The 22,153-nt window shown below is 42.0% G+C and overlaps 1 protein-coding gene and 1 long non-coding RNA gene across 3 annotated transcripts in view; one reads left to right on the top strand and one right to left on the bottom strand.

Annotated features, from left to right (window-relative positions):
* The window catches only part of LOC132396634 (storkhead-box protein 2-like), a 322,374-nt gene extending 305,205 nt beyond the window's left edge, over positions 1 to 17,169 (bottom strand). For both annotated transcript variants that reach the window (XM_059974343.1, XM_059974345.1), the window contains exon 1: positions 16,834 to 17,169. In XM_059974343.1, the coding sequence (XP_059830326.1) occupies positions 16,834 to 17,167 (334 nt within the window). In that variant the 5' untranslated portion in view covers positions 17,168 to 17,169. The remainder of the gene's footprint in view (positions 1 to 16,833) is intronic.
* Positions 17,142 to 20,922, top strand: LOC132396635 (uncharacterized). Its single transcript, XR_009513056.1, has 2 exons — positions 17,142 to 17,280; positions 19,793 to 20,922. It is a non-coding gene; the product is annotated as an uncharacterized LOC132396635 (long non-coding RNA).
* Positions 20,923 to 22,153: the final 1,231 nt, after the last annotated feature.

Genomic DNA, 22,153 nt, shown 5'->3' with positions numbered 1-22,153 from the left:
ACTTGACATCAATAGGACTGACTGCTGCACTGTCCTTTTCAAAGTTTAATTTATTATTAAAGTACATATATGTCATTATATACTACCTTGAGATTCATTTACTTGCAAGTATTCACAGTAGAGCAAAGCAATACAACATTCAATGAGAAACTACACACAGACAAAGACTAGCAGATAACCGATGTACAAAAAAAGGCAAACTGTGCAATTAAATAAGTAAATAAATAATGCTGAGAACATGAGTTGTAGAGTCCTTGAAAGTTAGTCCATAGATTGTGGAACCAATTCAGAATTGGGGTGAATGAAGTTATCCACACTGGTTCAGGAGCCTGATGTCTGATGTCTGTTCCTGAACCTGGTGGACTAGGAATAAAGGCTCCTGCACTTCCTTCCTGATGCAACAGTGAGAAGACAGCATGGCCTTGATGATGGGGAGGGCTTCACCTGTGATGGACTAGGCCTTATCCACAACTTTTGTAGGCTTTTTCATTCTAGGGCACTGGTGTTTCTATACCAGTGAGAAGAAAGCATGGCCTGGCTGGTGCTTTCTTGTGGCAGCACTCCTTGCAGATGTGCCCAGTCGTGGAGAAGGCTTTGTCTGTGATGGAGCGAAAGTCCATCCTTCACATTAAAAATCACCAAGTCCTGCTATTAACTCTACCATTGTATGAAATGGGATAGACTCAGACTGATCATGCAACCCAAGCAGCTATGAAATGCTTATCAGCTATCAGCAGCAGTTCCCCTCCAATTTACATAGCACCCTGATTCAGCCATAACATATCACTCTTCCTTCGTTGTCCCTGGGTCAAAATTCTGGAACTCTGTCCAACAGCACTGTAGGAATATTCTCACCAGAAGAACTGGAGCATTCAAAAAGCCTACTACCACATTCCCGATGGCTGACTCAATTCACTTATTTGAAAAAGCAAACATTTCCTCAGTTTGTGTGAGGGCAAACTCGAGGAAATGGCTAGTTATTTTTGGACAAAGGGCATGCATTCTCAGTTATTTTTGGACAAAGGGAACACAGTGCTCACTGGAGCTGAAACACAATTCATGAATTAAGTGAATGCTGGAAACGGAATGAAGACTGCATGGAAAGGGTGGGCTGATGCAGTCGGAGCAGAAGCACAGAATAATCAGTTGTGACATTGATTTGGGCCGCTATTCCTTTGCTATTGGTTTGTTTAAAAAAATTCCTCCCATCCAACTTCCCCCTTATGAACTTCCCCGAAACATTTTTGACCAAGTTTCTGGTAGTCCAAACCTGTGGACCAAATCAATGCTACTGTTTTTTGCTACTGCTGATTGTATGAAACAAGGCAGATTATAACTTCGCAGTTGATTCTCTTACAGGAGCTTTTCGTAGTTCAGATTCAAATTGATTGTCATTAAGACAAATATACACATACATATATGCAGCTAAACACATTGTTCCTTTGGGCCTCTGAGGCCAAGGTGCAAAACACAGTACATATAGTTACAATACAGTCACAAAATAATATTAGCATGTCCTTTGAGAGGTACGGCCTAAAGATTGATGGTGCATGGGATGTAGGCCTAGAGACATGTTTCTGTAAGGATAAGTGTTAAGGCATTTCAGGGCGTTAGGACATATAGCAACTAACATCAGCCACCAAACTTCAGATCTGAATATGGACTGTAGATTAAATTTAAAAGTCAATTCTGGACAATGGGTTCCTAGAGCTGTGAAAAAAACAGTTAATTGAAACACCAGACAATGTTAATTAACATTGTCTGGAGTGAGGGTGCAAAGAAGGCAGTGTAAAAGTTATATGTATTTCAAAGGAAGCATTATAGATACATTGTAAATATAGGATTATCACTTGATCTTTAGCATATAAAATGTCATGTAATGTTAGGTCGAGTGGGCCTCTTTCTCTGAAAGGTTTTCAATTTGATGCCTATTGTATCTCATTTTGTTGAATAAAAGACTACTCTATATCTACCAGCTATGTCTCTTTGGTGACTTCGTTCACACGACAATAAGCATGCAGCACTCCTCATTTCGCACTGTGTTTGTTACAAACAGAGTTTGTAGAGGACATTGGAGAGCAGTATTGATGGGAGAACATTCTCTCTCTCACCCAGTTCATTACAATTTTACAATATTGGACTTGAAGGATGAGTTTAACCAAAACCACCTGGTGGAATATGGCAGCACCAACAGCAACAATATTTTCTATTTGTAAAGCAAGAACTTCCAAACAATGTCAAAGAAAACTTGAAAGTGAGCCAGAAGGAGATATTAGGGAAACTGATCTAAAGCTTCATCAATGAAGTGGGTTTTCCGCAACAAATGTGTTAAGAGAAGTAGAAAGATCTTAGGAGGGGATATTGAAGCTCAGGACGCTGCGAGCCAGTGGCAAAATGATTCAATTCAATAATTCTTTAGTGAGCAGAAATGTTGGACTGCAAATGCCCTGGAGGAGATGTTGTAGATTAGATGTAGAACAGCCCTGAAGAAAATATAAAAACTTTTAAAAGTTTAGGAAAAAAATCATTGCTAAACTGGAAACTAATGTCACCAGACAGATAGGGGAGATGGAGAATGATCTTCAGAGTGAGAGGTTATAAGCAACAGGCCTCAAGTTTTTATACCACAGATGAAAGGAGAATTTAGTCAGAACTAAGCTTAACAGATGAGGAGCTAATGAGATGAGGCAGGGTTGGAATTAGCTCTTCATAAAGGGATGAATACGAGATACAAAACAGATAAAAAAGAAGGTGGTCCAGTTGACTCTGTTTTCTTACATTGACTACTTTTATTTTCTTAAAGGGTTGAACTAGAAGATTGTGTGATAAGAAATGGATAATCCTAACTATTAATCTTCTGCTAGCTAGGTAAATGGCCCAAGTTCCAGGTATTGCAAGGTGATGGGGACATTGATTGAAAACTAACCTTATTTGTCACAGGGACATTGAAACATACAGTGAAATGTGTCAGTTGTGTCAACTGCTAACACTGTCCGAAGTCGTGATGAAGGCAGCCTGCAAATGTTGTCATGCATAGCATGCTCACAGCCTACTAACCCTAACCTGTACATCTTGGAAATGTGGGAGGAAACCAGAGCACGCAGAGGAAACCCACATGGTCATGGGGAGAACTTATGAACTCCTTACAGACAGCAGTAGGAATTGAACCTTGATTACTGCTGCTGTAAATCATTGTGCTAACTACTGTGTTATTTTGCTGCCCAAGAATGATATGGCAGGGGGATGAGAACCAGTATGATAGAGCTGAGGAGCCGTCAGGTTTACAAGCAGATGAATGCAAGAAAGGACAAGCCAGTGATTGGGTACAAATGCAGACAGAGCAAAGAGTTAATCTGTATCACAGAGGCAAAATTCAAAAGTGCAAAGAATGCAAGACTGAAGGCGCGTAGCATTTATAATAAGGTGGATGAACTCTTGGCACAATTAGAGATTGGTCAGTTTGACATTGTGGGCATGACTGAGTCGTGGCTGAAAGAAGGCCATAGTTGGAAGCTTGACATCCAAGGATATATTTTGTATCAAAAGGACAGGCAGGAAGGCATAAGCGGTGCTGTGGCTCTGTTGGTAAAGAGAATGCTCCGCCACAGACTGCGGTAGAGGCCAAGTCCATGGGTATATTTAAGGCAGATGTTGATCGTTTCCTGATCAGTCAGGACATCAAAGGATATGGCGAGAAGGCAGGTGTATGGGGTTGAGTAGGGTCTGGGATCAACCATGATGGAATGGTGGAGCAGACTTGATGGGCTGAATGGCCTAATTCTGCTCCAATGTCTCATGGTCTGATGGTTGAACATATGCTTAGGCATAACGATCTTGGATCCATATCTTTATGGCTCTCTAGTTGCAAGTATCTGAGTAGTTTCACTGCCACAGCAGAGCATTCCCACCTGAGGCATCAAAAAAATGTTTCAAGGAATTAAATAATTTAATCACCAAAAATATTAAATATTACAAAAACATATTTAAAGTGCATTTCAGTGTGAGAAACACATTTATGCATGGGCAGCTAGTAGCATAGTGGTTACTGCAATTGCTTTGCAGTGCCAGTGATCTTTGTTAGGAGTTCGATTCCCACTGCTGTCTGAAGGAGTTTATACATTCTCCCCATGGCCGTGTAGGTTTCCTCCAACATTCCAAAGATGTGCACTTACGGTTGGTGAGATGTGGGCATGCTATGTTGGCACCAGAAGCATGGTGACACTTGTAGGCTGTCCCCAGCACAATATTCACTGATTTGATTTGAATGAATTGACTTTATTTGTTACATCCTACACATACGTGAAGAGTAAAAGTCCTTACATTATGTCTCCATCTAAATGTGCAATGTACAATTATAGTAATTTCTAATAAGTTATAATAAATAGAACAGTCAATGTCATATAGAGTACACGCAAGGCAGCATGAGTTAATCAGTCTGACGGCCTAGTGGAAGAAGCTGTCCCGGAACGTGTTGGTCATGGCTTTCATTCTGCAGTACTGCTTCCTGGATGGCAGCAGATGGAATAGATTGTGGATGGGATGGCTTGGGTCTCCAATAATCCTATGGGCCCTTTTTATACACCTGTCCTTGTAAATGTCCTGAATCATGGGAAGTTTACAACTACAGATGTGCTAGGCTGTCCGCAGCACTCTCTTGCAGGGTCCTGCGATTGAGGGAGGTACAGTTCCCATACCAGGCAGTGATGCAGGAAGTCAGGATGCTCTCAATCGTGCCCCTGTAGAAAGTTCTTAGGATTTAGGGGCCCATACCAAACTTCCTCGACTGTCTGAGGTGAAAGAGTTGATGCAAACAAAGCATTTCACTGTATGTTTTGATGTATATATGACAAATGAAGCTAATCTTCAACCTCTAAAAATCTTCAACCTCTATCTTTCATTTGTTAACTCTTCATCTGCATTTGTTTTTTTCAGACAAGGTGCCAATCTCACTTAAATTCATCAGCGAAACCAGCACTGAGTCCAGCCCACCATCTGATCTCCAGCCTGTCACCAGAAACTTCCAGTCATGGAGATCAGAACTGAGCCGAACCACTCTCGATCCAGCCCAATGTGACTGGATAAGTCTTGCAATCAGGGTCATGCCCATGCTAATAAATCAAATGGATTGCCTTTTTTCAGCAACGTGTGCCATCCCAGGAAATAAAGTGCTGATTGTCCACTTTATCTAAGCCAAATCACCTCTCATCCACCTTCATGCCAAAGAGGGAAGACCGAGCTGGCTCAACCTTTCCCTACAAGACAAGCTCTCTAGTCCAAGCTGCTTCCTGGTGAATTTCCTCTGCACCCCCTCTGAAGTTTCCGCACTGTTCCTATAATGAGGTGATTAGAAATTAACACAATATTCCGAATGTGTGAGCTCCATTTTATAGAGCTGCAACATTATCTTGCATGCTGGCAGTAATTTTGCTGGCAAGCTTCTTACTGTTGGGGACTTGCTCACAGTGGGAATAACATTTCTTACTCAGTCAGTGATGCAAAGGACCACTACTTGATGCCTTCACTGCTCAATTCATCTTCTTCTATGAAAGCACAATATAAATTCGCAATTCCCTTACGGTGCAGAGCATAAAGAGCAGTATTCCAGCCCCTCCCACTGTATCACTCTGCCTTTTATCTCCAAGCTACCACAGCTCAGGAAGCTGCTGATGTATATTCCCACCTGCCTGCTCCATGACCCCATTTCCCTGCCAGCGCTCAGAACTGTCAGACCTATCGAGCTCAACGTTACATCTATATTTTGACTCAACTTCAGACACATTTTGGGTTGAGGGAGCCAACTCTTTGCAGAGCCCTGCCAAAAAACCATGTTAATATTTGAAAGTGACCTTCATGTGTGGCAGGAAAAGAGCCTGCAGGCAATGGCTGCTTATTTTAAAATAACAATTTGTCTATGCCTATTCAGCTGAAATGACAGGGTTTCCTTTAACAGCAAATTAACTAAGATCAAGTTGTGCCTAAAAGGAACTTTAATACATTTATACAATTTCCCATTAATTTCAACGACAATGAATTCCTATTAAAAAAAAATGCAGTAAATCACCATATCTTTTATAGTCAGGTACAAGCTAATGATCAAACGTGACCTTCCAGCCTCTTTTTCTACTACCTTACCTGGTAATCATTCACTGGTTGACATGTGGATAACAAAGCATGCAGTCTTTCACTAGGTTAACAAAAGGGTGAGAAGGTGAGTCTTCACTTCGCTCCAGTAATCAGTTAACCAGGACATTAGCTTTTCGTGGTAACCTGCTGGTGTCGTTATCATTTACTGACAACAGCTATCATTGCAGTTTTAAAAAAGCAATATAAAATCATAAAATCTTTACCTTATAGATCTATATTACATAGATACCAAACCAATCCAGCACCAACGACTGCTCACTGCAACAAAGAAAGTTTTAACTCCATTGAAATAAACAAAGCAAATTGGGTAGCAGCAGTAAGACCAGGAAACTGATTGTGAACTTCATTAAGGGGAAGTCAGGAGAATGTACGCCACTCCTCATTGAGGGATCAGCAGTGGAAAGGTGGAGCAGCTTCGTGTTCTTGAGCATCAACATCTCAGAATCTATCGTGCGCCCCAACATACTGTTGAAGGGACACCAGCAGGTATGCTTCATTAGGAGTTTGAGAAGATATGGGAGGTCATGAAAAACTTTTGCAAATTTCTACGGATGTAGGGTGGAGAGTGTTCTGACTGGCCGCATCACCTCCTGGTATAGAAGCTCCACTGCGCATGATTCAAAAAGCCGCAGAGGGTTGTGGGCTCTGCCAGCTCCATCACAAGCAATAGCCTCCCCACCATTGGCAACATCTTCACAAAGTGGTGCTGCAAGGAGGCATCTATCATTAAGACCATAAACCACAAGAGATAGGAGCAGAATTAGGCCATTCAGCCCATCGATGTTGCTCCACTATTTCATCATGGCTGATCCATTTCCCTCTCAACCCCATTCTCTTGCCCTCAGGACCCACACCATTCAGAACTTACCCTCTTCTCATTACTAGATCAGGGGAACGGCATAGGAGCCTGAAGGTACACACTCAATGTTTTAGTAATGGCTTCTTCCCCTCTGCCATCAGGCTTCTGAATGCACCATGAACCCTATCTCACTGTTTTGCTTTCTTTTTTGCACTATTTATTTTATGTATTTTTATATTGTATCCTATAGTATCTTTTCTCTGTACTGCTTCTGCAAAACAACAATTTTTGCAATATGCAATAATTTGCGGATAACACCAAGATTGGAGGTGTTGAGGACAGCGAGGAAGACTGTCCAAGCTTGCAGCGGGATCTGGACCAGCTGGAAAAATGGGCTGAAAAATGGCAGAAGAGATCTTATGTGAGGTGTTGCACTTTGGGAGGACAAACTAGGGTAGAACTTATATAATGAGTGGTAGGGCACTGAGGACTGCAGTAGCACAGGTGGATCTGGGAATACAGATCCACAATTCAGGTTTCCCCCACTATTCGAAGGTGGAGTGTTCCTATGAAACAGTTCGTAAGCTGGAATGTAATAAAATGAAGAAGCAATCACCATTAATTTATATGGGAAAAAAATGTGAGCGTTCGCAGACCAAAAAAAAACCTACCAAATCATGCCAAATAACACATAAAACCTAAAATAACAGTAATATATAGTAAAAGCAAGAATGATCTGATAAATACACAGCCTATATGATGTAGGAATACTTTTCTACAATTATTGCAGCGAATTCTCACCCAACCGCTCTCAGCAGCACTCGTGGCAGAAACACATGGTGCAAGGGCTCCCAGGAGAAACACACGGTGCAAGGGCTCCCGGGAGAAACACACGGTGCAAGGGCTCCCGGGAGAAACACACGGTGCAAGGGCTCCTGGGAGAAACACACGGTGCAAGGGCTCCCCGGGAGAAACACACGGTGCAAGGGCTCCCGGGAGAAACACACGGTGCAAGGGCTCCCCGGGAGAAACACACGGTGCAAGGGCTCCCGGGAGAAACACACGGTGCAAGGGCTCCCGGGAGAAACACACGGTGCAAGGGCTCCCCGGGAGAAACACACGGTGCAAGGGCTCCTGGGAGAAACACACGGTGCAAGGGCTCCCGGGAGAAACACACGGTGCAAGGGCTCCCCGGGAGAAACACACGGTGCAAGGGCTCCCGGGAGAAACACACGGTGCAAGGGCTCCCGGGAGAAACACACGGTGCAAGGGCTCCTGGCAGAAACACACGGTGCAAGGGCTCCCGGGAGAAACACACGGTGCAAGGGCTCCTGGGAGAAACACTCGGTGCAAGGGCTCCCGGGAGAAACACACGGTGCAAGGGCTCCTGGGAGAAACACACGGTGCAAGGGCTCCCGGGAGAAACACACGGTGCAATGGCTCCTGGGAGAAACACACAGTGCAAGGGCTCCCGGGAGAAACACACGGTGCAAGGGCTCCCGGGAGAAACACACGGTGCAAGGGCTCCTGGCAGAAACACACGGTGCAAGGGCTCCTGGCAGAAACACACGGTGCAAGGGCTCCTGGGAGAAACACACAGTGCAAGGGCTCCCGGGAGAAACACACGGTGCAAGGGCTCCCGGGAGAAACACACGGTGCAAGGGCTCCTGGCAGAAACACACGGTGCAAGGGCTCCTGGGAGAAACACACGGTGCAAGGGCTCCTGGGAGAAACACACGGTGCAAGGGCTCCTGGGAGAAACACTCGGTGCAAGGGCTCCTGGGAGAAACACACGGTGCAAGGGCTCCCGGGAGAAACACACGGTGCAAGGGCTCCCGGGAGAAACACACGGTGCAAGGGCTCCCGGGAGAAACACACGGTGCAAGGGCTCCTGGCAGAAGCACTCTTTCCAGTAACCTTTAAGCTATGAAGCTACCAAATAACACATAAAAATGCACAGCCTATATAAAGTAGAAATAATGTACATCCAGTGTAGTTTCACTTACCGGAATTGGGAAGACAGTGAGCACACTGATGATGGTGTGTTAGTCTGAGTCGTCGGAGGTTGGGGTGGTGGGAGGTAGAGGAGACTGGGGTGTCATCTCATCATCGTCTGTTTCCATCAGGGCAGGCAGGTCACCTTCTTCTATGTCTACCTGCCTCAATGTCGAAGGTCGAGTTTCATCATCTGCTGTGGCTGATGTGGAACATTTGAAAAATGACAGTATGCTTGACTGCTTAGTCTCGCTCATTTTTCTGTCATACAGTTCTTTGTGAGCACTCAAACCATCTTGCAAATATGCCCTAAACCTACGTACCCTTTCAAAATTAGAGTCATACTTTTCTGCAATCATTGCAGCATTGTCAGTCACGCAAAAATCTCATGCAATTGCTTCCCGTTCAGTTCCTGGACGACTTCACTTTCGGGCCGTTCGCTACTGCGTTCGGTTTCAATTGTTATCCTTTCCTCTTCATCAGCTCTTCATCTCTCAGTTCTTGGTCATGGGATGCCAAAACCTCTTCAACATCATCTTCATCAACTTCCACAAACCATTAGCCAAACTCACTATGTCCTTACTTTGTTCACCACAATCGAAACGCTTAATTACGTCTAGTTTTACACTGTGTAACACCCTTACGCGCTCTTTTAGGCTTTTCCAATACCTTAGAACTCATCTTGCTAACAGATGCACAAAATAAATCGACGTAAAGCACAGATGCTCACAGGCACGTACTTAAGCAATGCCGGCCAGAATGCAGTTCCGGGGAGGAACTTGGCTGCTCGGCGTGCACGCTGCCTTTTTTCATAACAGTGAAAACACCTTCTGTTAGCAAAAACAGGTTACTAATGTAGCTCTTTTGTAACAGCGAGTTGACGTAAAGCAAACATTCGAAAAACGGGGGGAACACCTGTTCCTTGAAAGTGATGTCATTGGTAGACAGAATCATAAAGAAAGCTTGTGGCACATTGGCCTTCATAAATCAAAGTACATGAAGATGTCATAATCATTATCATTATACTTTTTTGTCACCAAACAATTGATACTAGAGCATACGATCATCACAGTGATATTTGTTTCTGCGCTTCACGCTCCCTGAAGTACAAATCAAAGTAAATATAATAAAAATTTTAATTATAAATCATAAATAGAAAAATAGAAAAGGGAAAGTAAGGTAGTGCAAGTCAGGTCCAGATATTTGGAAGGTACGGCCCTGATCTGGGTCAAGATGTGAGGACCTTTTTATTATTATTGTAAAATTCCAAATTTGGAAATGGGGAATAACTAAATGAAAAACTGCAATTGCCAGAGTTTGAGGATTAAAAAGTATTTTTGAAATTGGAGTTATCAGTGCTAAGATATTTGGAATTACCTTTGTCATCATCAGCATCCTTTGCATAGTGCAGGAAATGAGGTGAGCTCACAATTGATCACAAATTTCACTGAATCAGGCAGTTAAATCCTGCACTAGCATCTAGGCATCCTGCAGTGCCTGATTTCCAAAAGTTTTTCCAGAATGTACAAGGCACAGTGAAAGTTCAAAATATATTTTTATTCAATATATATACATATAACCTTGAGATTTGTCTCCTTACAGGCAGTCACAAATAAAGAAACCCAAAAGAACTCATTAAAAAGGACTGTCAAATACTCAGTGTACGGAGAGAGAGAAAAAACAATTTGTGCAAACAATAAAAGTAGCATTCAGAACTGGAGTTTTACAGAAGCGAGTCCACAGAACTGAAGCCAGGCACCACTACAGCCGGAGCAGGCCACATCCTCAGTTCAGCGCAGAGCCAACGAAATGCCACGCAACAGCAAGAGGAGCTGGTTTGTCCCTCTCCTCCCCTACTGATACCCTGACCTTTTCAATCCGGCCCGGCGCTTAAATTGCTCTGGGGCCTCAACCATGCCACCACAATATGGCCGTGCCTGACCTTTCCAATTCTGCCCGACGTTTAAAATCGATCAAACCTCAGACCTTTCCTGACTCTCAGAGATGGGCCCAGGCTCCGCATCGCCTCCTTTCTCCCTGACTCTGTCTCCTCTCCACCTCCCTCGATTCTGCCTCGCCTCCACTCGCCTTTCTACTGTTTGCGGCAATTGTTTACCTGAAATTTTACTGGATAAAGTGTTATCTATCAATTATTTAGTTGTTTTCTTTGTTTACTTTACTGCTGACAAGTCGTCAATGAGCTTCACCAGGACCATCTTAAGCCGGAAACCGGAAGAGTAGGGATTTGATAGGATTAACCTCTTTACCAAGCTCTGATGAAAGGTCATTGACCTGAAACCAGTTTTGTCCCTCTCTCCACAGATTTCTCCTCCCCTGCTGAATATTTCCAGAATATTCTGCTTTTACAAAACTTGTGAGTGGTATTTATGAAATGAATGACAACAACTCACCAAAGTTTCTTCCAAAGGCTGCTTGCTACCTCTGCCATGGAGAAGGGCAAAGGCAGGAATGAAATGGGAACACTGCCACCTACAGGTTTTCTTCCAAGGTACAGATAATCTTGCCTTATACAAAGTGTCACTGGTATGGCATTGAAGGAATTTCAGCGCAAGCTCTGCTGTGACTCAAGATTAAACCTCATCAATACCTCTCAATATCAACAAGAACTGGGGAGTAAGTGCTGACTTTGCTGGCATTATCCATATCTATAAACATAAAACCACAAAAAGGAATTCTATTAAGCTGGTGGAGCCTGAAGGCATCCATTCAGTGATTTATGAACAGCTTCTTTCCCTCCACCATCATATTTCTGAATGGTCCATGACCCCATGAACCCTACCTCAATATTCCACTTTTGCAGTACTTATTTTTGCATCGTGTAGTAATTTTTATGTATTGCTGCCAAAACAAATTTCATGGCATATATTGAAGATTATAAACCTGACTCCGATATAAGACAAATAAAAATGCAATGGAAAGATCATGGAACAATCATAGTACTTTGTGATTTTCCCTTTTGGTGCACGGAGTTTAGAATCAATTTTAACTACTTGCTTGGAAACTCTGAGTGGCAGAGGTAACCAGATCTAAATGTGCAGCTGAGCCCACAAGGACATCCACCCTAAGTTTGGTTAAAACCAGAGGCAAAAACGTCCATACTGCACAAACAATAAAAATGTTCTTTAATCCGATTGTAAGGCTCCTGGACAGACATAAAAATTAGAAACTGTAATAGGTCATGTACGTCTTTAAGCCTGCAGAGCTATTCAATAAGATGTTGGGCATGAGCATTAAAATATCATCATGCTCCAAAAGTCAGCTCCATTGACATTAACAGAGCTAACTTCCACAGGTGTTTGGTCAAAGGAAAATGAGGTAGTAAGGGAGAGGAAGAGGAGATGAGAGGGAATTTCAGATCACTGGGACCTAGGGAACTGTAGAAACATCAAATGTGAAGCAATAAAAATCAACACCAAAGTGGTTAGATATAAAGGGGCCCTTAGCGAGGATGAGTGAGGCCAAAGGTCCTGGTTCTGTGCTGTATGACTCCAATACACTCATTTACAAAGATCATCCTCCATGATTGATAATTAATATCTATCCACATTGACATGTCTTGCATCTGATAAATAACACCATGGAAAAATAAGTTGCAAGTTTGACTTTCCATTAGCTTCAGGAACAAGTTTAGATCACAATTTTTAAGCACATTTCCTCTCTGCATGTGACTAAATGTTGGAGAATCACATCCCTCTCTGCCTCTCCTATCCATGTATTTGTCCAAATGTCATCTAAAAGTTTTAATTGTACCCACCTCTATTGCTTCCTGACATCTCATTCCATATACCCACCAGACTGTATATGAAAACTTTACCTCTCAGATCCCCTTTACATCTTTCCTACCTCACACCTATGATCTCTAGTTTTCAACCCCCTTGAATAAAGACTGTATCACATTTATGTACTTCATGATTTCATACATCTCAGCCTCCTTTGCTCCAGGGAAAAGCGTCCCAGCAAATTCAGTTTCTCCTTATATCTCAAGCCCTCCAGTTCCATAACGTGATGTTATTACAGTTCGGGGCGTTCTGAAATCTGGAGTTTACTTCCAGCACAGTCTGAAAGGAGATTGTACATTCTTCCTGCGAACCTCGAGGGCTTCCTCCGGATGCTCCAGTTTCCTCCCACAGTCCAAAGATGTACTGGTTAGTAGATTAATTGGTCATTGTAAATTGTCCTGTGGTTAGGATAGTGTTAAGTAGGTGGACTGCTGGGCATTGTAGCTTGATGGGACTTGTATAGAGCCACAGAGCATCACAGCACAGAAACAGGCCCTTTGGCCCATCTAGTCCATGCTGAACTATTAATCTGTCTAGTCCCATAGACCCGCACCTGGACCGTAGCCCTCCATATCCCTCCAATCCATGTACATATCCAAAATTTCTCTTAAACGCTAAAATTGAACCTGCACCTACCAATTCTGTTGGCAGCTTGTTCCACATTCTCACCACCCTCTGAGTGAATAAGTTCCCTTTCATATTTCTCCTTAAACATTTTACCTTTCACCCTTAACCTATGACCTCTAGTTCCAGTCTCACCCAACCTCAAAGGAACAAGACTGCTTACTCTATACCCCTCATAATTTCTGTCTGCCACAGTGCATATTCCAGGTATGAAGCTAACATGATGGGGTTGATACAATTCTGGTGTAAACCAATCTGCCTTGTACCCTCTTGTTAATTTTCCTCTGACTCCTTCATAACCCTTTATGAATGACATCATTAGGAAATTAATTTACAGCACTATTTGGACTAGAATAAAGTCAAAATTATGAAAGAAAATACTTAGATGCAATAGGTAAATAGGACTGCATGTCTAACTGAAGAACTTTTTCAAGCAACAGGAATAATGGATCGAATGACTTTTTCCATTGCCATATGATTCTAAGGTAACAATGTTCTACTTGGCAGTAAAAGGCAAAGAAATTCCTTTGAATTACATCCAGTAAAAATAAAACTCGTGGGGTATAAAATGGGCAGCCATTTCACATTGCCTGTTTTGTGCCACCATCCAAAATTAGATTCTGCCCTATGGCTACAATAAGGTTCAGGCATAAATAAGTTCACACTTTTTTTCTGGCAATTATTCTTCTGCACATAACTTAACAAAAGTTTACAGTAAACTGCATTTAAAACAGTAACTTAATTTCCTCAATCCAAAATGTCATAAGTGTCTTTGAAAACCTAATAGATTAGTTAAAAATAATTTTTATTTTCTCAATCTTTGTTAACCATCTTTTCAACTGTTTTGCTATTATGACTTGAAAAAGAAATTTTCAAAAATATGTCATAAGTGATGTGAGCTTTGTATGAGAGCACTCATATAATTTCCAAAGAGGTTTCTGGCAGGAAATGTAGGTCTTTAAATTGACAAAATTCAAGGCTTAATCTACAGAATTTCAAATCATTCATAAAAATAATGCTATTTACATATAATTTTGCACTTCAGGTATTAGAGATTACAGCACAAGAGATTAAATATATTGCAGGGCAATTCTTGTGTATTTTCAATGCATCCATCCACTTTGACCAAAATTGCCTCACCAACTACATTAATTCCACTGGCTGCTTAAAAATATTGGATATCCTGTTATGAGCAAGTTGAGTATTTTGCCCTTTATCTATTGTGTAATGTATGACAGCTATGAGCATTAAAATATGCACACCGTGTCTTCCATTGACAAGAAGATTACAGCACTAATACTACACTAGCTTTCATTACAATATTCCTAGATTCTGCTTACATAAAATATGAGTATTAAAATAAAAACAAATCTCTCACACAAATGCCATAATGCAGATTTTAAGTTCTTATAGACAATGGCTTCACAGAATATGTAGGAAAACTATTCAGCAATTCAGCTTTTAATCTTTTCTTTTGAAGGTATTAAATGAAAATAATCTTCACAGCAGGTCAAAGCTTTTAAATTCATACAAATGTCATGTTATATAAGATCAAACACTGATATCAAATGAGTTCTTAAGTAAAAGTTTTTAATCTTTGCAACTAGCTGTCGGCAAATAAGTAATTTATCACTGTATTACAGTGTTTCCTGAAACATCTTCCCCCATTTTAATAAGCTATCCAAACACTAATATTCTACTGAAACAAAGTTGCATTATAAACATGGCTCCCTGCTGTTAAAATCAACAGATTAAATAATCTGCGCAAAAGAAGGTTTTGCTCCCAAGTACCTGTCAAAATTCCTTTCATACAGTACAGTGCAGTGTCAAGGGTGTTTCTTGGCAGATAATTAAAATGCATAGTTTGGTACAGTTTATTAGATATATTTCAAATTATTCTATGCAGTGACTCCTAAAATAACTGCATTCTAACTGCAATTGAAATGTTTTACTGCAGGAGGAACATTATGATAAGAGAAATATTTCATTCATATCAACACAATAAAACATCACTATTGAAATTAGTTAAGTATAGAATACTAATCACGCTGTGAACCTCCTAGTAAGCTGTGCATTCAGTGAACCCAGTTTAAAACTTATTGCATTGCCTTCTAGAGATGTACCATTAAATGACATGGATGACTGAAGTATCATGACTCAATACATGTTATTCAAAAATCATTATGCAAATTAATAATCACAATTTCTGTTCAGTTGAGGTCTTTTAATAATACTTCTTGTATGTTATTAATGGGAAGCTGCAATTATCATTGCTCAAAATAAGGCTGGCTACAATTATATCATCCACAATGTGCATTCCTTTAACTTTTCACGAAGGTTTCCAATTTAACTCCAAACTTTCAAAACTGCGTTAAGAATTTAATCTATGACATATATTGTGACGACACCAAATAAAATTCAGGATTTGGTCTGAATGTAGTTACAATATAAGCTGAATATATAGATTATTGAGCTCTGTTTAGCCTATTTACGCTAAGACCATAACAGAACCTCCACAGACAGGTGAAACAGCAACTGAGGGTTTATGAGTGTTACCAGGCTGGCTTCTGTACATCATTGCAATTGTATATGCTAGTAGAAATAATAGGAGAGGGCCATCCATTCGGTTATCAAGCGTGGCAAAACTAAATGGATGGTAATAGTGCCTGTTCAATTGTTATTGATTTGGCTAAGTCTGCTATTCTAAAGATCTATTTATTAGAAGTTTTTAGTTAATAAACACCGGACAAAAAACTATGCACATGTCCTTTTGTCAGCAAACACCGTTCCTAAACTAACAACTTAATCAAACTTCTGCGGTAGCGTTAAGCACAGAATTATACATGCCCACGTTAAACATATCGCATAGTTACATCCTCGCTGGATCATCTGAACAGGTAAAGAAGCTGTGTAAACATTGGTTTTGGTTCGGAAGCCCTTTTGAGAAGCTGGAATAAACTTGCTACATTTCTGCTCTGCCAGGAGAAATACAGCAAATGCAGTGAAACCACTGATAAATATTTCAGTTCTGCTAGTGTAAACGGCAGACTGATATTGCACAAAGTGAAAGTTTAATATCAGGGTTCTAAATAAGAAACGTCAATTATTTATTTGAATTCACCAAGCTCCGGGAAGTGGAGTGCATTTGAATCAGTTAAGAAGTCACTTAAAACTGGCCATTCATCTACTAAAAGCTAAATATTTAACCCCTTTTAACACAACAATTTTGGCTCTGTATTAAAGTTCAGGGCCTTCGCGCTATTGTCATGGATAGTTCAGGACACGCATCAATTGGAAATCAGGTAGGGAGGGTTACCTAATTGTACTCTGGCAGTAGAGGCTACGAGGTCAAATTCCAAGACAAGTTGTTAAGTGACTGAGATAAAGAAGATTTCTTGAATTTGTCAGTGAGGATCCCTGTGTGGGTCTGAGATCCAGTGGACGCCAGAATGGGGCACTGCCAACACTCACCCAGATACTTTATGTCGAATCCCTTGGGTGGCTTCAGCGATCTTCTCACCCAGGCCTCCCTCAGCACCTCCAAATGCGACTCTTTGCCCTGGATCAGCAGGACGTGCTTGTCGATCCAGCCCAGGAAGAAAGCCTCCGAGATGGCGTCTGTCACCCGCTTGTTCCAAAAGTGCTGCATATTCTCCGCTTTGAAGTCGGCGAAGATCTCGTAGCCGGTGTGCTGTCGCTGCATCTTCTCGCTTGGCGCCAGCGCGCTGGCCGCACCTGCCCAGGACAGCACGACGGCCAGTGAGTGAGGGGCGATCTGCAAGAACTTAGCCATCTTCTCTGGCATCGCAAGAAGCAAAACAAAACAATTCCCAGACGCGGAGCGAGTCAGTAGCGGGGCCAACAACGGCAAACTATTCGCACAAGGCACCAGTCCCTGACACGGAGAGACCCACACAGGTATGGGCGCTCCGCATTTCCCTTCACTGATGCTACGAGCTGTTGACTGGCGAGGCAAGACTCGGGAACAAGCCCTGACTCTGCGGCGGCAGGTGAGCTGCGGCCGGCCGGAGGTGCTCAGCCGCTCAGACTGTGTGCAGACGCTCCTGCAGCCGCCCCAGTCCGCAGTCAACAGGCTGCTAGCCTGCGAGCACCCTCTAGCCTCACGCACTCTCCTCTCCTGCCTTTCCTCCCCACCCACTCTGTCCGCATCTCGCTCGGCCCGTCTTCACTCGCTGCTGGCCCCAGCTGCCAGGAACACCATTCTATCTCGATTGCCAATGCTGAGCCCACTTCACAACTCTCATTCCCGAATCTGTCGCCACCCCCCCCCCCCCCCACAGCCACTCTTGGCTCATCTCTCAGCCACACCCTCTCTCTCTCCATTTATTCATCCCCCTTTCCCCATTCCCAATTCGTATGCACTCTCTAACCGCTCCTCACTTCTTCTTCCCACACTTCCGCTCTTTTTCCTTTCCCCACCCCCTTTTCCTTCATCTCCTTTTCACTCTTCCTCCTCTCACCCCTTTCCTTTCTTGCTTCCCTCCACTTTCCTCTCTTTCACCTTTCATCCCTTCACCCCCTCCCTCTTCTCTGCGCTCCCCCTCCATTTTCTGCCCTGCTTCATCCACCCATCCCTCTTCCAATCTCTATCCAGTGTCTGCTGCCCAAATGACACCCACCTCCCTCTGTTATACCCAAGAATAATGTGTCAAGTCCACATCCAACACCCTCCCTCATCCACATATACCCTCCACCACTGGCTCACTGATATAGTGCACCAACTTCCTTTGTTAATTATGCTGTGGCTATATCCACCTGCAGTGAGGTGGTCAGGGAAAGGACTGATACAAGCTGGTGCATTTGCACCATAGTTGCCTCTAATAAGTTTGCCACTCTGATATAGGTACAGATTTTTTACAACATTGGACAATGCAAAAATTCTTGCTATTCGGCTTTTTGCTGACAACGTAGTTATTTCAGATGTATCATGGCTACTTTGTTATATTTTAACTTTAACTTTTGTTTAATGTTTTGTTTTAACTTTAGTTAAATTATTTAAGAACTTTTTAAAAGCTATTTATTAATACTTTTTGGGAGGGTGATTTTAGATGCATATCATATTTATACTGAGTTAAATACTGTAGGTAATTAGTTTTGCTACAATAAGTGTATGGGACACTGGAAAAATGTTTGAATTTCCCCTTGGGGATGAATAAAGTATCTATCTATCTATCTATCTATCTATCTATCTATCTATCTATCTTATGGTAACAGGACTGCAGAATTGCACGTAGCCTCCTCACAGAATTCAAATGGAAAAATGACCAGACCCTTTTTTTTGTCAACATGTGGTAAGATGTAGATTGAAGCCAAGATGCTTCTGTTCTGAGAAATAGTTCCATGGCACATCCAGTTTGCAAACACTTTACAAGTTAAAACTTTGGGAACAGAGGAGGAAGTTAGTGTGGTTTTCGACCTGAAACATTAGCTCTGATTCTCTTTGCAAGCGACCTGCTGAGTATTTCTACCATTTTCTGTTCTAATTTCGGATTTCCTGCATCTTTAGTTGTGTTTGATTTTCAGTTCTGAATAAAGATCTTCAACCTTAAACATTAGCTCTGTTTCTCATTCAAAGATGCAGCCTGAGCCACTGAGCATTTCTAGCTTTCTAGCAACAACCTTGCACTCGATGTCAGTAACATCAAGGAGCTGATGAGTGGCTTCAGAAAGTGTAGGACAAGGGAGCATGAACCAATCTTTATAGAGGGATCAGAAGTGGAGAGAGTGAGCAATTTCAAGTTCTGGATGTCAAGATCTCCGAGGATCTAACCTGGTCCCAACATATTGATGCAACTATAAAGAGATCAGGACAGTGGCTATATTTCATTAGGAGTTTGAGGAGATACAATTTGTCACCAAAAACACCCAGACTTCTTACAAATTTACTATGGAGTGCATTCTGACAGACTGCATCACTGTCTGTATGGGGGGAGGGGGCTACTGCACAGGATTGAAAGAAGTTACAGAAGGCTGTAAGATTAGTCAGCTCCATCTTGGGTACTAGCCTCCATAGTATCTAAGGCATCTTCAACCAACGGTTCCTCAGAAAGGTGGCATCCATTATTAAGGACCCCCATCACCCAGGACATGCCCCCTTCTCATTGTTAACATCAGGAAGGAGGTACAGAAGCCTGAAGGCGCACATTCAGTGATTCAGGAATCAGGAACAGCTTCTTCCCCTCTGCCATCGGATTCCTAAATGGACATTGAACCCGTGAACACTACCTCACTTTTATTATTTCTATTTTTGCACTATTTTTAGTTGAACTATTTAATATACTTAGTGTAATTGATGTACTTTTTTATCGATGGTATCAAGTATTGCATTGTACTGCTGCCGTTAACAAATTTCACAACATATGCTAGTAATATTAAACCTGATTCTGATTCTTTTTTTGTTTAATTTCAGATTTCTGGCATCTTTAACTATCTTTGATTTTCCATTCTGAACAAAGATATTCAACCTGGAACATCAGCTCTGTTTCTCTTCCTGCAGGCTGACCTGCTGAATATTTAAAATGTCTTCAATCTTAACTAAATTCGTAGAGTCACTCAATACAGAAAAAGACTCCCGGGCTCATCAAGTCTATGCCAGCTATTGACACCAGTCCTGCTGTACTGTATTACTACCATCCCCTTTGCTGATTACAAGATAAAAATAAATGTGTAATGAAACTCTCCTGCAAAAGCTCTCTGCATCCAATCAATGGCAATTGTGCTGTTCCTGTCAGATAATGGCATTAAACCATCATGCTGATTAGCTGATGAAGCAATATAACATGCCTGTTATTCCAAGTAAGGTTAAATTATTTTGGTTTGTTACAAATTACTTAAGTATTTAAATGATTTATAAACAAAGGAAGCCCTCATGATAAATGCTTTGATAGTTAGAAATAATTTAATGTGTACTCACATTTTTCTCATTAAATAGTATTAATATTGGTAAAATGCTTGCTATTTTGGAGCTAAGAGTACCTCCCACCCCACTAGATAACAATGGAAGTGAGAAATTGCGTTATTTGTTTGTACACACAGTGTCCCCTTTATTGGGTATCTCCTGTACCTAATAAAATGGCCACTGAGTGTATGTTTGTGGTCTTCTTCTGCTGTAGTCTATCCACTTCAATGTGCTGTGTGTCCAGAGGTAACTGTTGCCTTCCTGTCAGTTTGAACCAGCCTTGCCGTTCTCCTCTGACTTCTCTCATTTACGAGGCGTTTTTGCCCACTGTACTGCTGCTTACTGGATTATTTTTTTTTTTGTTTTTGCGCCTTTCTCTGCAAAAAACTAGAGACTGTCGTGTATGAAAATCCCAGGAGATTAGCAGTTTCTGAGGTACTCAAACCACCCTGTCAAGCGCCGTGGTCAAGGTAGATCACATTGGTCACCTTTGTTCACCATTCTGATGTTTTGTTAAGCAACAACTGAACCTCTTGACCATGTCTGCATGTTTCTATGCATTGGGTTGGTGCCACTTTATTGGCTGATTAGATATTTGCATTAACAGACAGCTGTACCTAATAAAGTGGCCTCTGAGCATACAGACTTTTGCACAATTTGTCGGCCTCCTGTGTGATGTAACAGGGCAGAGCATTGACTTGCACTCACAAATTTGAGCACATAGTCTAGGCTGACATTTGGGTGATCCACTGATCTACTGATATAATGAACTTGGCAACCATTGGCCAATTTTCCTTGTTCAAAGGACAAAGTGAAGTTTATTATCAGAGTACAGTACATACAAGTCACCACATACAATTCTGAGGTTCTTTTTTTGTGGGCATACTTAGCAAATCTGTAAACATCAGGAACTGTCAACTGTAAACAAACTGCAAATGTAGATAGAAAAAAAGAGCAATAAATAATGAGCAGGAAATAACGATAAAAGAGTCCATTTTTGCTCAAGAGCCTGATGGTTGAGAGGTAGCACGAACATTACAGCATGAATGGCCATTATTCAGCACATCAAGAGTGCAGCCTAAGAGCTTCACTCGCCTTCAGAGGTCCACGATTTCGTGGCTGTGGAAACAGGCGGATCGAAGGTCGGTGTCCGGGCAGGAGACTGGAGTGTCATGAGAGTTGGAAGATCTCTGGCTGTGTGCCCAGAGACCTGAGATCTTTGGGCGCAGTGCTCAGGAAAAGCAACGCAACAGACTTTTAACATCATAAACCAGCCAGCTGTTTGTTATGTCTCCCCTCTCGCTGTGAAACGGAGTCACCTCTTTCTCCCTTATCAGGGAGAGAGAGAGAGTCTCTGGTATGTCGAATACCGGGTGAACGAGTAGTCTTTGGGATACCGCAAGTCTGTGTCTTTGCTGTTGCTTTGCTGCACGCTTGAGTGCTCGGTGGGGGGTGCTGATGCTTTTTTTTTGCTGGTGGGGGAGGGGGATCATTGCTTGCTGCCGCTTACATGCAGGAGGGAGGGAGCTGGGTGGTCTTTGGGGTTCTAACATTTAACTGTTACTATTTTTGGGGGGCACTCCTCTGATTTTCATGGATGTTTGCGAAGAAAAAGCATTTCAGGATGTATATTGTGTACATTTATCTGACATTAATTATACCTTTGAAACCTTTGAACAGCAGCTTAAATTTTTACATTTATTCACACAAAAGCTAATTATATAAACGAATTTCATGCAAAGTGCCCTAGTCTTGATAATTGCTAGTGTCATCCATCTTGTAAAGACACTACCCAGAAGAAGGCAATGTCAAACCAGTTCTATAGAAAGATTTGCCAAGAGCAACCATGTTCAAAGACCATGATTGCCCATG

The sequence above is a fragment of the Hypanus sabinus genome, chromosome 7, assembly GCF_030144855.1.
Source record: "Hypanus sabinus isolate sHypSab1 chromosome 7, sHypSab1.hap1, whole genome shotgun sequence".
NCBI lineage: Eukaryota > Metazoa > Chordata > Chondrichthyes > Myliobatiformes > Dasyatidae > Hypanus > Hypanus sabinus.
Note: the sequence above shows the minus strand (reverse complement) of the source record. Positions and strands in the feature narration are given on the sequence as shown.